General features: G+C 39.7%; 1 protein-coding gene across 7 annotated transcripts in view; it reads left to right on the forward strand.

Moving 5' to 3' along the window:
* LOC101937085 (uncharacterized) overlaps positions 1-15,524 on the forward strand; it is a 56,443-nt gene that overhangs the window by 7,690 nt on the left and 33,229 nt on the right. For 4 of the 7 annotated variants that reach the window (XM_065587226.1, XM_065587228.1, XM_065587225.1 and 1 more), the window contains exon 5: positions 13,889-13,913. The exons of the other annotated variants lie outside the window; for them this stretch is intronic. In XM_065587226.1, coding sequence (XP_065443298.1) covers positions 13,889-13,913 — 25 coding nt within the window. The remainder of the gene's footprint in view (positions 1-13,888; positions 13,914-15,524) is intronic. 7 annotated transcript variants of the gene reach the window in all.

Below are 15,524 nucleotides of genomic sequence, written 5' to 3' on the forward strand. Positions count from 1 at the left end.
AAATATGCTTGGGATGTGAGAGCCACTGGTTGCCTACTTGATACTAACTTCATTTCATCAGGGTGGAACTGACTAGTTGTCTAGATGTGTAACTTTAGCTCCCAGCTACACCCCTATCAGCTACCAATGATTCCCTCTTCTGGCTTACTCTCTTGACCCCACTGTAACTCTCAGTGATCCCTAATGCTTTACTCATGTATCATTTTTTTCCCTCATACCCTACTTGCTTCTAATGTGAGACCTCTTTCTTCCCTTTGTCTCCCACCAGAAATTTAGTTTGCTTGCTTTCTAACAACACCCAGTTTTTTCCTTTCTTACCTTCAAAACATGTCTTCCTTTGAAAACCCTTTTCTTTTTCCCCTTGACAGACCCGTGATGGGCAACAATAGCATATGTCCCTTGCTTCTCATATTTATCTCCAGGCTTCTTCTCCTTGTCCAGATCTGTTCCGCCCCCAACAATCTTCTGTTCATTGAACTTTTTGAAACTTTGCACTTTTAGAGAGAGGTAAGGGATTGACTGTGTGTATGCAAATTTGCAGAGGGACAATAGAGTTGAGGTCTGTTATTTCTCACCTCTATATATTATTTATTTATTTAAAACCATTTTTGCTGTTAACAAGCATGTTACCTCAGGAGAGACAAATCCACAGTCTGAGAACTGCAAGACTAAGCATCTCTGATGGTATCTTCTAGACTGAACACTGACTCCCATTGGGTAGATAGAAAGATTAACCTAAATAATCTATACAGAAGCCTGTGGAACCCCATAAGATTGGGTCCCTAATCCATGAACTATTGAAACTCATTTACAAAACTTTTCTTAAACATTACATGAATATATTGTTTCATACTGCACCTCTACCCCGATATAACGCGACCCGATATAACACTAATTCAGATATAACGTGGTAAAGCAGTGCTCTGGGGGGCAGGGCTGCACGCTCCGGCGGATCAGTGCATCAGCGTGTCTGGGTTGGATAAGGGGCAGAGGGCCTCCGGGGGCGGTCAGGGAGCAGGGGGGGTTGGATGGTTTGGAGGTTCTGGGGGGTGGGGTGGTCAGGGGACAGGGAATGGAGGCGTTGGATAGGGCATAAGAGTCCTGGGGGTGATTAGGGACGGGGGGGGTCTCTGGAGGGGACGGTCAGGGGACAAGGAGCAGTGGGGCTTAGATAGTGGGTGGGGTCTTCGGAGGGGTGGTTAGGTACAGGGTCTCTGGAGGAGATAGGGGACAAGGAGCGGAGGGGGTTGGATGAGTCGGGGGTCAGTTGGGACGGGAAGTAGGTGGGTGTCGGATAGGAGGCGGGGCCAGGCATGTTTGCTGATTATTAATAACGGAAATGCTCGAGGCCAAAGCAAGTTCGATATAACACGTTTTCACCTATAACGCGGTAAGATTTTTTGGCTCCCGAGGACAGCGTTCTATCGAGGTAGAGGTGTATATAGAATTAGAATTTATCATCCCTATTCCATGATGAGAGATCTTTTGAGCTATAATGTATCTTACTTAAAACTATCTTTTGATAGGTTTTTTCCTCAAATCAATTTTTTTGATAAAATTATTTTTAAATCGATTTTTTTTTTTTAATCATTGATTTTTATCCACCCTGTCCTTTTATCTTCTAGGTGACTGCAAATTGATTGCTTAATTATTTGCTCCATTATCTTTCTGGGTACTGAAGTTAAGATTGGCACTATATTTGCCCCTTTTCCAGTCCTCTGGAATCTCTCCCATCTTCCATAACTTTTTTAAGATAATCGCTAATGGCGCAGATACCTCCTCAGTCAACTCCTTGAGTATTCTAGAATGTATTTCATCAGGGCCTGATGACTTGAAGACATCTAACTTGTCTAGTTTTTAACTTGTTCTTTCCCTGTTTTAGCCTCTGATCTGACCTAATTTAACTGGCATTCAATGTTAGATGTCCAATTGCTACTAAACTTTTTGTGAAAACTAAAACAAAAAAAATCATTTGGCACTTCTGCCATTACACATTTTCTGTTATTGTTTTTCCCCCTCATTGAGTGACAGGCCAACCCTGTCCTTGATCTTCCTCTTGCTTCTAGTGTGTTTGTAGAATATTTTCTTGTTACCCTTTGTTTCTAGCTAATTTAATCTCATTTTGTGTCTTGGCCTTTCTAATTTTGTCCCTACATACTTGTGGTGTTTGTTTTTCATACTCTGTAATTTGACCTAGTTTCCACTTTTTGTAGGATTCTTTTTAGAGTTTCAGATCATTGAAGATCTCCTGGTTATGCCCATGTGGTCTCTTGTCATACTTTCTATCTTTCTTACTCAGAGGGATAGTTTGCTCTTGGGCCCTTAATGTCTCTTTGAAAAACTGTCAACTCTCTTCTGATATTAACTATTCAGAATGGAGATTTGGAATAAAAGTGTTTTCTCTCTTAATTATAATGCCATTAGCATGCTGCAACAGTCTAGGATGGGTGTTATAGGAAAAGGAATCTAGCTGTTTTCAACGAAGTATCTGTCGTAACCTGTACAGTTGCAAGTTATTTTTCTTCTAATAAATCTTCCCATCCAAGGATAGAATTAATACAGAAACTTCTGATATATTGTTTAGTTCTAGTGTCTATAATTGGTGTTTATCACTGCTAAAAAGGCCTGGCCAAGTCACAGGAGAGTTCTTAACCCTGAGCTGATGACCAGTCATAGTCATTTTTATTTCTCTTTGTGAATGAACTAATTGAGGAAAAATTCTATGAAAGGTGCTTTGTAAAGTGTTTTCTTTTTTAAATATCCTGTCGCAATGGAACTGGAAATGCTTCAATTCAGTTACTGGCTTTTGGCTTCTGAGAATCAGCATTCTAAGGCTGGACAGGGTTCTGTTTGCAAAACGGTTATTCAGCGCTCAACTGGCAGACTGAAAGTGCATACCATAACATATAAAATACACAAAGGAAAACTGAAGAATTACAGTTTCTCCAGGAGACATCCTCAATGTTTCCATCAGTTGTCAGTTCTAGATACCAGAAGAAGAGTACCATGTCTCTACCCCACTTCCTTTGGACCCTCCATGAAGCATCTGTTAAGGGGAAAAAATTAAGATGGCAGTTTAAAAAAAAAAACCAAACAAACCATAAGCAAGAAAGAAAATGCTCCCAATCTAGATTCATGTCTTAAAACTATAAATAGTGCATAAACAGTGGCTTTCATTGTAGCTTTTATAAATAGGAAATATTAGTAGTACAATAAAATTTTTATATGTATCAGCCACTTATTCTTGATGGATAGGACACACTTAAATGTGTCACCAAGATTTCTTGTCCAGTTGCTGAGGCAGAAGTCTAATCTTCAAGTGGGCAACACTGTGACAGGTATTTGGTGCAGTTGTTCATGCCTGATAGTAGCTAGGTTCTGGGTTAAAGTAAGTCAACACTCCATCATATGGTAAGATGTCCTGTTAGCCATAGTTTGTTTCCACTATAGTTCCTGACTTAGCGTTTGTACGTTAGCATTTTCTTGAATGTTCAAGTCCTCAGCACCAAAATCTACTGCTAAAACATCCTGAATATTGGAAGAAACACAGGGGAAGTGAACTTTGGAGCCAGTTTGGAATGAGACTTGTATTACTTCAAATGTGGAGGACAGAAAACCTCTCTTGGTCTTAGGCCCAGTCTACACCAAGAAGTTAGGTTGACACAGCTACGTCCTTCAGGGGTGTGAAAAATTCATAGCCCTGAATGATGATGTAAGCCGATCTAATTCCCATCATAGACAGCACTAGGTTAATGGAAGAGGTGGATTACTTATGTCAACGGGAGAACCCTTTCAGTTGGCATAGGTAGTGTCTACACTGAAGTGCTACTTCAGCTGTGCTGCTGTAGAGTTTCAAGTGTAAACAAGCCCTTAGTGATGAATGCTCATGACAAAGTGAGAAGGTGCAAGAAAACTTAAAACTGAGCCTGCTTAGGAAAGCTGACCAGGCTTCTCAAGTTTTTCCTTCTGGAAATAGAGAGGACCTGGAAATAATCCTCGTCAAACTCAGCAGTTTATTCTGCAGTAGAATTTCTAGCTTCATCTCTCAGTGAAAATCCAGACATACTTTTTTTCTGGATTGTATAGATTGCATAGATAGCTGAAGAAATACATTTTAATTATGGTTCATACCAAGCGATGCATTGGACCTTAACCAATCCTCTCCAAATGTAGAAAGTTCTTCAACCACTAACCCAGTGCACAAGATTGATGGAGTTCCGAAGAAAACCTTTGAACACTCTGCTGATGAAAAGTCTGTGTGTACTCTCTTTATAGGTGATTTGCATCTTAATAGCTAACAGAACTGCAAAATTATTCTTTAAGGCTAGCGATAAAAGTCTGGGAGTCTAAGGAACTCATGTAAAGTGTAAACTAATGTTTTTTTTTTCATGTGACATGGTCCCAGGCTACTATTCATGCTACTGAAGGTTTGGCAAAGGAGTTATAGTCCACCAGATTATATAGTTGAATCCATGGTTCAGATTTATCTGGAAAAGTATAAGGTGCTAGCCTTTTCTTAAACCTCTTTAAAGATCCTAGATTATTTTGGTTACAGTTCTCTGAACTTTCTTGAATGTATCGGTAGTGAAGCGTTCTAAACTGAGTTCAGTATTCTGGGTGTAGTTGCATAAAAACTATGTAGAGGACAGTTGCTTCACTGCTATGTGACACCTCTGCCTTTGTAGCATAAAACTTGTCTAATTTGCTGTCCGCTGCTCAGCTGTTCTTCAGATTTCTCTCCCATTGAATATCTGTTCCCAATTCCACCCCACCCAACCCTGAACACTAATTTGCATTTTCTCCAAATTAATCTTTTTTCTTTTTTCCTGGTCATTTCTACTCTCTAAGTAGCTGTTTCCTTTGTACTCCATTGGTGGTCAGACCTGCAGATTTTATTATGGTGGTGTTAACTGTTTCCAGTAATGAAGATGTAAAATACGACCATATCTAATTTAGGTTTCTATGGGTACTTCCTCATCCTCTCCTTCTCCACTCTGAACTTAGTACTCTTTTATTTATGTGAGTGTCCATATCCATGCAAATTTTAATAAATTTTGAAAGTGGTGTGTTGATTCTGTATCAAGTGTCTTACTAAAATCCAAATATTTATATGTACTTTACCTTTCATCCACTAACTTTATAATTTTATTAAAAAATCAGAGGCATGCTGTTTATAACTCAGTTGTTTTTTGTTCAGTTTTTGGGTCATCCCTCCCCCCCTTTTTTTTTAGGTTTGGAATTTGACTTATGAGATGGTACCACTTTATAGGCAGGGTCACTCTCCTTTCCTTTTTGACCTCATTCCAGTTCTGAAGAGATGGATGATCTCATTCAAAACTATCACTGCATTTGGCAGCCTGAAAAGCCAAGAATTGCGTGTAGGCCAAACTATTTTTTTAGCTCCGTTAGTTGGTTGCTCCAGGTCAGAGTTGAGGCACACTATTGTGACAACATCTGGAAGCTTACATTACTGCTCTTGCTGCATTTAGTTTGAATTTCTTCACTTATTTTCCAGTCTCCAGGTCATCTTTCATGAGCACTGAATTCAACCATGTCTAAAAAGCACTGAGAGCTCTGTGATTGTTTTTTGTTTCGTTTTTTAATTGCGGATGGAGAATTGTCATATTTATTAGCAGCTTCATAGTTAAGATTATGTTCTGAAATCTACTTAAAGCTGGGAATAAATAAATCTATATATTTTTTTTCTCTTCAATGTGGATTTCTTTTGTTACAATAGGGCTCTGTACTCCACTGTTTGGTCACCAGTCTGTTGCAAGTGGACCCAGTCACTGGATTCCACATGCTTCTAAGCCAAATATGTCCAGGTAGAGTCTAGTCATTGTTTCTAGCTCTGGGACAAGAGGGCATACTCCCAGGCTCAAACCTCTTGCCTGACACCCTTCTTTGGGATGTGCGGTGTCATTAACTGCCACCTTATATATCAAAACCAGTGTCTGAGACTTCCTGAACCTGTCAGTTGCTTTTACGTACTTCACCTGAGCTCTACCTAGGCTGTGGGCAGCCTGGGCTTCTAGTTTAACCCTTTTGCGGACAGCATGGCAGGAAAGCAAGGAACCACAGGCTTAGCAAAGGAATTTCTTAACCATAGAAACTTTAAATTTGAACACACTCAAGAGTTTTTTCAACAGAGGTCTTCGAAAAGAACCAAAAGTCATGAGACACACCCTCCCCATCTCTGATCTCACCTCTCCTGCAAGTCTGAGGCTTGTCAGCATTTCAGGCTGGCCATAGTCCCCCCACCTCCCATTTCTTCTGTGTGGTAATGGTTGGACCCCCTCCACAGAGCAGAAACCTGTCCCTAAATAGGGGTCTGTTGTGAACTATGTACCAACTGTGAGAAGCTCCAGCCTTCTCCAAGTCCTCTCTCTTTCATGCTTGTCTCCCTGCCGGCCCCTGTGTAGAAAAGCCATTGTTTCAGTGGGTGGGCCAACAGTGCAGTTTAGAGACAAATTTGGTGGCTCCGAATTGTAGTTTTGATGGCTTTTGATGTTAGTCTTTCAATGAAGTGTCAAACACCTTTTTCGGGACCCAGGGGAGGGCAGTTCTTTGAATGCACTGTCATAGGTTGTCTTTGAGATGTCCGGGCTTGTCTTCGTTCCTAGTACAACATAGAGTTCATAAGTTGACGCAGATGTTTCCTATCCTCCCATAGCCTTTTTGTGTGAAATTTCAGTGTTGGTTTTTGTGTCCTTTGAATTTTGTTAGATTTCTCTTTTTTGTTAATTTTTGTGCATTAATTTTAACTTTGGGAAAAAGTTTTGTAAGTGGGAAGAGAGCTAGATATCATAAGATACAACATGGAGAGACTGATGCAGTACATCAGCTTCTGTGGAAGAATGATCTATGTTCATTGATATCTTAGCTGCCGGGAGGAGTAAATTGAGAAGCTGAGATTGACAATCGTGCATCACCATTTGAAATTACACAATGTAAAATGAAATATTAGGTGAAGAGGGACCCTGGCAATGGGCTCATATGGCAGAGACAGCTGGTCTTGACACCTTTCATGAAGGGATTTTTTTTGTCTATACCTTAAATATGTGAAATGGATGACTTGCACCTAGCTGTGGGTAGGGTTCAGTAATGCGGAAAATTACACAATTGTGGCATAAGTGTTCTTTAAGAACTGAAATTTTGGGGTCTTATTCTGAAGGCCCAGGTTTCCACTCTGAGGCACGGGACATCAGTCTAACTTGGACATGCCTGCTAGTGCACAAAGTCACAGCAGCTCATTAGGGCATATTTGCATGGGTGTAGTTTTGAGTGGTCACATCACTTTGGCTTCTTAGCTGCTTGCCAATGTTATCAAAGCTCCATTGGGCCCTTTCATTTTCTTAAGATCTGAAATTATCATATGTCTTCTAGACATAAATTCTGCAGCAGGCTCCCCTTCTTCTCTCCTTCCCCATGCATCTCTTCCACAATTGGGCAGCTGTCATCAGAGAAGCAAGGTTTTTGAGATGAGGCTTATGTCTGCTACAGTGTATGGTTGATTGTGGTTAGTGGAGAGAACTCTGATATCTCATGACCAGGCCGGTTTTGCATATTCTCTGACTTAAAATATAGAAACCAAGGACAAAGCAAAGAAGAGTCAAACTGACAGTGCAACATCAGGAGAAGAGGATGAATGTTCTTGTGACTGAATCAGAAGACTTGGGTTCTATTTTCACTTCTGCCACAATCTTCCTTTGTGACCCTGGGTCAAATCACTTAAGCTCTATGTATCTTTGTTTTGCCATCTGGAAAATGTGTATTTACAAGGGCATATGGTGATTGTGTCGTTTACTAGGGGAAGATCCCTGAACACAGACAGAACTTTCTCAAGAGCTGGACCAAGATTGTGAAACTTGATGACAGAGGATAGAATTACCACAGATTGGACTAAATACAAAACTCATTTCTTAGCCTTAGGTTTCCCACAATTATTTCATAATTTAAAAAACTACTTTAAACTGTAAAAAGCAATAGAGGGTCCTGTGGCACCTTTAAGACTAACAGAAGTAAGCTTATGCTCCAATACTTCTGTTAGGGCTGGTCCACACTAACCCCCCACTTCGAACTAAGATACGCAACTATGTTATTCACGTAGCTGAAGTCGAAGTATCTTAGTTCGAACTTACTGCGTGTCCACACGCGGCAGGCAAGCTCCCCCGTCGACTCTGCATACTCCTCTCGCGGAGCAGGAGTACCGGCGTCGACAGCGAGCACTTCCGGGATCGATTTATCGCGTCTAGACAAGACGCGATAAATCGATCCCAGAAGATCGATTGCTTACCTCTGGGTCCGGCGGTAAGTATAGACTTACCCTTAGTCTTAAAGGTGCCACAGGACCCTCTGTTGCTTTTTACAGATTCAGACTAACACGGCTACCCCTCTGATACTTTAAACTGTGTATACCATTCAGGCAATTTATTCCTTCCTGTTGGAGATGGAAGAGGGTTTTTTTTTGGTTTTGTTTTGTTTTAACTTCTGAAGTGTTCAAATACTACAGAAGTCAGTAGTAAAGCAAAAATTCTTTGATACATAGATTCATTGGTAACGGTTACACTAGAAATACATGTCAATAACTATCTTCTCCTGATTAAGGGAACTGTTAGTGAATAATGTAATCATTCATGGGAGTTTAACCTGATCAGTGCATGTCTTTTTTGCAAGTGATTGACAGGACTCTGCAGAAAATAGATGGGGTTGAATAGAAGGCCATTATGGTAAACTTGGACTGATCTAGGAACAGCTCTTAGAGTGGCTGAATCGCTTTCTCAGATTTATCTGAATCTCAATCTCACTGTCAAAGTTGTTCCTTCCTTTCAGACACAATCTGTTGTTCCAGTGCTGCCACTTTGTGAGGACTCCTATGTTTGTCATTCTGACTCTTGAGTGGATTGCAAATGAGGGAGAAAGGACTTAGAAGGCTGCTTCTGCAATTTATTAGTGTTGGGACCGATGCAAAGAGAGGCAGCTAAGTGCATTTAGAGGCAACAATTCCTAGGGTTACTTTAGGCTGGGTTGCCCAAAGTCCTAAATTTTGGATCACTGCAGCTTCAGCGTATTTATTTGGAACCCTTATGCACCTCGAGATAGACTTTGAAACTGTGGATAAGCAGAAGCAAAAACTCAGTTGTACTCTCCTTCTTCCAGTCACTTTGGACTTCAGTCTAGCTCTTAATACCTTTAGAGGCCCACCCTTTGAACTCTTAGTGATGAGAAACCTTCTAGTCACCTTCTCAATAGGGTGTTCGTTTATTTATTTCCCCTTTGCTTGGTCAGATGGGTCATTCAGACTCTACCCCTTCCTGAAGGCTCAACTAAAAATAAGGTGGTTGTCATAACTCATTACTTTCATAAACTGATGTCTCACATCTATGTCTCAAATGGTTTCCCTGCCCTTGTTATGTGTCAGTCCCTCTGAAATCAATGAAGCTCTCCTCCACTCAAGTTGGGAGGAGAGCATTGCCCCTCTACCTGAAAGAATCTGTTTAACAATATGTCTAGAGATTCACAAGCCTTTAAGGGTTCTATAACCTATTGAGTGATGGAGTGCTTTAAGGAAGACTGCTGTCACATAGTCTCTTTAAGAGCATGGTTGCCTTTTGTTTCAAAAGAGAAATGCTTTCCCACCCTTTGTAGAGCTGTGTAAATCATTTGTGCTTTGCTGCAGTTTTCACATGGTACACTCGGGGGACATTGCCTTTGCTAGCCACCCTCTGTGGTCTGATAGTCTCTCACATTCCAGCGCTTACCCTGCCTGTTTCTGAACTGACCACTTCTCATACTGTTACTTATACTATTGGTATAAAGGGTGTTGAGAATAGATTTTTTTTAAACTATTTTTAACATATTAATTTACATCTTTTTTTAAAAGTTCTTCATGGCAGTTTGGAAATTCCACCCTGTTTGTGAGGTTAGTCAGGAATTTTATATCACCCCTCCACCCCCCTTAAAATTTTTTTGTTAAATCCAGAACTAAGAATAAACTCAGACTCTCCGCTGCATGAAACTACTTCACTATTGTTTGGGAAGCTTACAACTTGGCACGTTCAACTAAGCCTACACATTTATAAGTGAGTGGAGTTATAAGGATTCTAATTTTATTTTCTGGCTCTCTCCGCTGATTGGAGCCTTTCTTATCTTCTGTCTGGACTGGCATATTGTGGAACTTGGGAAAAAAACAGATTAGCAGGTAAATTGCACATTTTAGAAGCAGAGATGCATTTGAATATAAACTCCAACAAAGCGTTCAACAAAACATACTCCACCTCGCCTTTGTCCTCATTATATAATAGTCATATATTCTATTTTTATTGAAGAAGTTTAGTTAATCATGTTTTGAAGTTACTGTTAATATCATGTTCGATGCAATCAGTTCTTGGATTATTGAAACAAAATTAACTTTCTAGTATCTTGGTATGTACATACGTTTGAACATAAGTTTCCAAGTTCTGAAAAACTAAAAAGCCTTAGTTTTTCATATTAATTGACCATTATAAATAAATTAGGAAATACTTGGTTTCATGTGAAAAGTACCTTTATTTTGTATCACGTCCATGACCTGCAGTTTTGAACCAGTCTTGGATAATCAAGCAGAGTTCATCTCTGCATTATTATTTGTAACATTCTAAGTCAGGTACAGCATTCAAATTACTTAATTTTTTCAAAATTTTAAAAGTCCAGTACAGAAACCTGCAAACAAGTGGTTCAATAAAACCATATTTGAAGTTTACTCTTTAAATGGCACTGAACTAAGACGAGGTAAAAGATAAGAAAGATATCTTCTTAATAGCCAGAGCTAAAAACAAGGTTCTCTGGGATTCCAGGCTTTCTAAGGTGACAAAGTAACTGTATCTAGCTTTAGTGGTTCATGAGATCCAGTTCGCCTGGCATATGTTGGTGTAAATGTTGTGTGTGAGATTGGGATGGCCAAAAGCCAAGGGTGGTTGTGCAAGTTTTCCAAAATGAATAAATTCACAATCGTCATACAGATACATACCATTGGTTTTCTTTGTGTTGTGTGGATTAATGAAAAAGCAATGACTAAACGGATAAATGTATAAACATGGATTTTATCTTGCGTGACACTTTCAGAAAGGAGGTTTGATTATAGCCACCTTTATGCGAGGTTATATTTAAGTCTTACGCTTTCAAGAATAATTGAATTATTGTGATCTTGGCCATTATACTAACCTGGTTCAAAAATATACTATGATTTATACCTGTTTACTAACACTTTCCTTTGTAACAAGCCTAGAAAACAGGGGGGTACTTGATGGCAGCATCTGACAGCTGAAGGAGAGGGGTCAGGACTTTGAGGGAGCCTTCTCCAGATAGAAAGGGGAGGCAGTGGTGGTCTTCACCTGCAGTATGTATATGTTCATAAGATGTAGTGCATCATGTCTGAGCAAGGACCAGTTCTCTTTTATTGCCTATCTGCTTCCCCGGGGATGGAGTTCTAGAGTGTAGTCTGCCATTTCTTCACCTGCTCTAGGGGTAGTCGGTGTTAGGTGTGGCACTATGTGAGAGAAATAGTGTCCCCCTGCTCTAGGACCCTTCTCTGGAGTACAGATGAAGAGGCCACGCTCACTCCATCCCTAGAGGTGGTTTCCTCCCCTCTGTGTAAATGTTACAAATTGCACATGTCGAGCTACCTTGATACATCCAGGAGTCTCAGTGGGATTGTGGAATTCCTTTCTTCCATCTCCCCCAGTTGGCCCAGAGAATGGGGAGCCAAATGCAAATGTCTCCCCTCTTCCTAAAGAGAGAGAACCTCTAGGGTTCAAGACTCTGCTGCCACTACCAAACCAGAACTTCCTTGTCTCTGTTAGGACAGTTCTCACAGTGGTGGAAGAGAGAGAGAGCAAGGAGGAGGAGGAAATCTTGTTGGTGAAGAGCAGAATTATCAAACTTCAGAATATGTTTGCATATTTTATATTTGCAATCACAACTTCATTTCGTTTGGGATGGCCTTCCAAATGAAACCAAGCACACTGGATAAGCATAATAATCAGATGTCAGTGACACTGATGGTGATGAAACAGTTGGTAACTTAAATACCAGAGTTGTTAGACTTCAGTTTACTACCCCCATTGAAATGAACTTGGGGAAATTTACACTTCTATTCTGGTGCTATTGTTGCATTTTATTCCAAGCAACACTCTTATGTTCTGAAGGTGCTTAGAAATTTCTGTTAAAGGAAGATTCACTTTCATGGAAAACCTCAAGGTTATTATGAAGGAGACCTTAAATAATTGGAATTTGAAGAATTTCCACATATTGATTTCTGATATCTTGCTGTGAGGTCATTTAAAGTGGGCATATTTAGTAAGATTTAAATAAAGAGATGAGTTGTCTACTTATGTGCATGAAACAAAATGTTTTGTAAGTGAATTTGTTAAATGTAAAAACTAGCCTATGCACTGTGGTGGACAAAGTGCATAGGAAGTTTGAACCCTAAAAAGCAGCAGTTTTTGAGTTATGGCTTCTCAAAGTTAGATACTTTGTTAAAAATCAAGCACTAACTTCTCAGAGCCCTATAACTCAAAAACAGCTGGAGCAATTTATTTCCAGCATCCTGTAAGAAATTTCACCTGTGGCCTGAGATTTTAGCATGAGAATTTTCAGTCCCAATGCAGCTTTTTAAAAGGGGTCAGAAATAGAATGGATCTCTAAACCTCAACTATGGAGTCACTTCCCTGATGTTAATGAAAACAATAATCAAAACGCAATCAAGGGCATAAGCTGACTGCCCAGAAATGACCCAGAAGAAATTCCCCCCAGGTACAGCAGTATACAATTGGCAACGTGCATTTTCCACCTTCCTCTGAAACTTCAGGTACTAGCAACTGTCAGGCGCAAGACACCACACTAGAATGATATATGATCTTATCTGTAACAATTCCTGTGTCTCTATAGCTAGATGGGAGACTTATTCTTAAAGCCCAGATTCTAAGTTTTTAAAATGCTGTTGAGCTTACGCTGCATTGTCTGCAGTGGTACTGCCTCTCTCATTGTTTTCTTTTGTGGCAGTATTTTGGTTTCTTTACCAAATACTCTATTTGTGTCAATTAGAAAATCTCTTATTGAATTGTCGAAATGACTTGCAGCATCTGCTCTGTGGCACTGAATATTTCAGATGTGCCATTCAAACTCTTCCTCTTTTTGGAGTGCTCTCAACAAACAACTACACTGTTGACATAAAGATATGTTGAATTGTTTCATTTCTCAAATTGGTGAGTTAGCATATCAATAATAACTTGTTTCTTTGTGTGTTTATTACCTGGAAAGACCTAGCAACAGGTCAATATTTAGTCTTATCCATGTCTTGAAGTGGAAATTTCAATTCCTCTTCTTCCATCTGCTACCAAAAAACCACTTGTGATGGATTCAGTTGATGAAAACTGCTTTGCCTGTTCTTCATGTTATGATCAGAACTTTAGGAAATTTTGGCTAGCCAGAGGATTTTGCCAAATTAGCCCAAAATGTTGATTTTTGGAACTACAGCTCTTAAAATTCTAGGAGCTGCTAACATGCAAAAATCAAGGTTTTGTGTGGCATCCCTGAGACCAGTCTGTCAAGCCTTAATCATCGTTAAGAATTGATCCCTTTCCTTCAAGTAATACCAGGGTTGTCTTTACGTTAACCTTCTGGTATTAATTGTTATCAGCACTTCTTTGTCAGCACTTCCAGCTTTTGCAGAAAATCATAAAGGCTGTATACTTTTTACTATGTAAAAATGGAAAAGTTGGCCTTCATTGTAATTTATCTGCAAAAGCTGCATTAAGAAAGTACATTTTTTTTTCTTTTAAATGGTCTAGCACATTAATGATTTTTTTCTTATTTTATTTTGGGATGACTTACATCTTCATATTTAAAGAAAGAGAGAGCCATGAATGCTTATCGTAAGTATGACATTTTTCTTCTTCCCCTTCAAAGCTTCCATAGGTGCTATCAAATTGTAATTTTTAAATGATTAAATTGCTTTTTCAATATTTCAGCTATTGTTAGCACTTGCTGCATTTTGTGGTGGTTTTGCTTATTGTGCAAATCTGTTCAATACAGTTTAGCATTATGACAGAAAAAAATCATGCTTTGTGAATCAGCTTGCATCTCTAACACCATGAAAGTAAGGACCACCAGATAATGACACTGATGAAAATGGGTATAGGAAACAGTTTTATATTGTTTTTAATTTGTGTTGATGCAGTAAAAACTGAAGTAGCCATATCTGTCTTCAGATGAAATTATGCTACTTTTTTCAGTGATATGCTGTGAGCTTAAATGGGTTTTGGTATCCTAATAAAAGCCATATTTCAGTTCTGGAACAGTTTAATTCTTACCTGCCTTGAAACTGTAATTAAGCATTTCCATATGTAAATTTCACCTGAGGACCTTTTCACGCTTGGTGAGGAGGCATCTGGGTCAAAGGATATCTATAGTTTTAAATTGTTCAGAACTATCACAAGAGTATCTACTTACGTTCAAAGGAAAATCTAACTTCTTTGTCATTGTGTGTACCACTCTTTAATAGTGTCTTGTGAACAACTCCTATTCCACTCACAATTACACATACACCATCTTGCTTCCCATTCATGATTATTTAGCAAGCCTATAGCCACTACTGTCGTTTCTTGTATGGAAAGTAATAGTAAGAAAGTAATGTATTTTTAGCTTCTTTTTTTTTTTTAAGTGGTTTAGCAGCTGGGAACAAGTTAGACTTATATAGCAGTCTGTCTGATCACACTGTTCTGTGGATCAAAGCTTGAGAGCTTCTGAGGGTATGTCTACACTACGAAATTTGGTCGATTTTATAGAAGTCATTTTTAGAAATTGATTTTATACAGTCAATTGCATATGTCCACACTAAGCGCATTAAGTCAGTGGAGTGTGTCCTCACTACCTAGCATTGACTTACGGAGCGGTGCACTGTGGGTAACTATCCCACAGTTCCTACAGTCTCTGCCACCCATTGGAATTCTGGGTTAAGCTCCCAATGCCTGATGGGGCAAAAACATTGTCGCGGGTGGTTTTGGGTACATGTCATCAGTCGCCCCTCCCTCCGTGAAAGCAACGGCAGACAATCATTTCGCGCCAGACACCAGGGCGATTAGAAGAGCACAGCAAGGCGCGCTGCGCATCAGAGAGGCTTTGAAAACCAGTTTTATGACTGGCCAGGCTTCGGTGTGACAGTTGTGTGTGTTTCTCCTTGATGCAAACCCGCTCCCTTTGTTGATTTTAATTCCCTGTAAGCCAATCACCCTCCCTCCTTCGAAATAAAGTAACTATTGTTTTGAAACCATGCATTCTTTCTTTATTAATTAAAAAACAAATTGAGATAATGGACAAAGTAGCTCGGGAGGGTTGTGGGAGGAGGGAAGGACGAGGCCATATTGCTTATTGTAGCCACACTAAAAATCAAACTGTTTGAATGACAACCTTCTGTTGCTTGGGCCATCCTCTGGAGTGGAGTGGCTGGGTGTCTGGAGCCGCCTCCCCCTGTGGTCTTGGGCATC

This window comes from Chrysemys picta, chromosome 2, assembly GCF_011386835.1.
Source record: "Chrysemys picta bellii isolate R12L10 chromosome 2, ASM1138683v2, whole genome shotgun sequence".
Lineage (NCBI taxonomy): Eukaryota > Metazoa > Chordata > Testudines > Emydidae > Chrysemys > Chrysemys picta.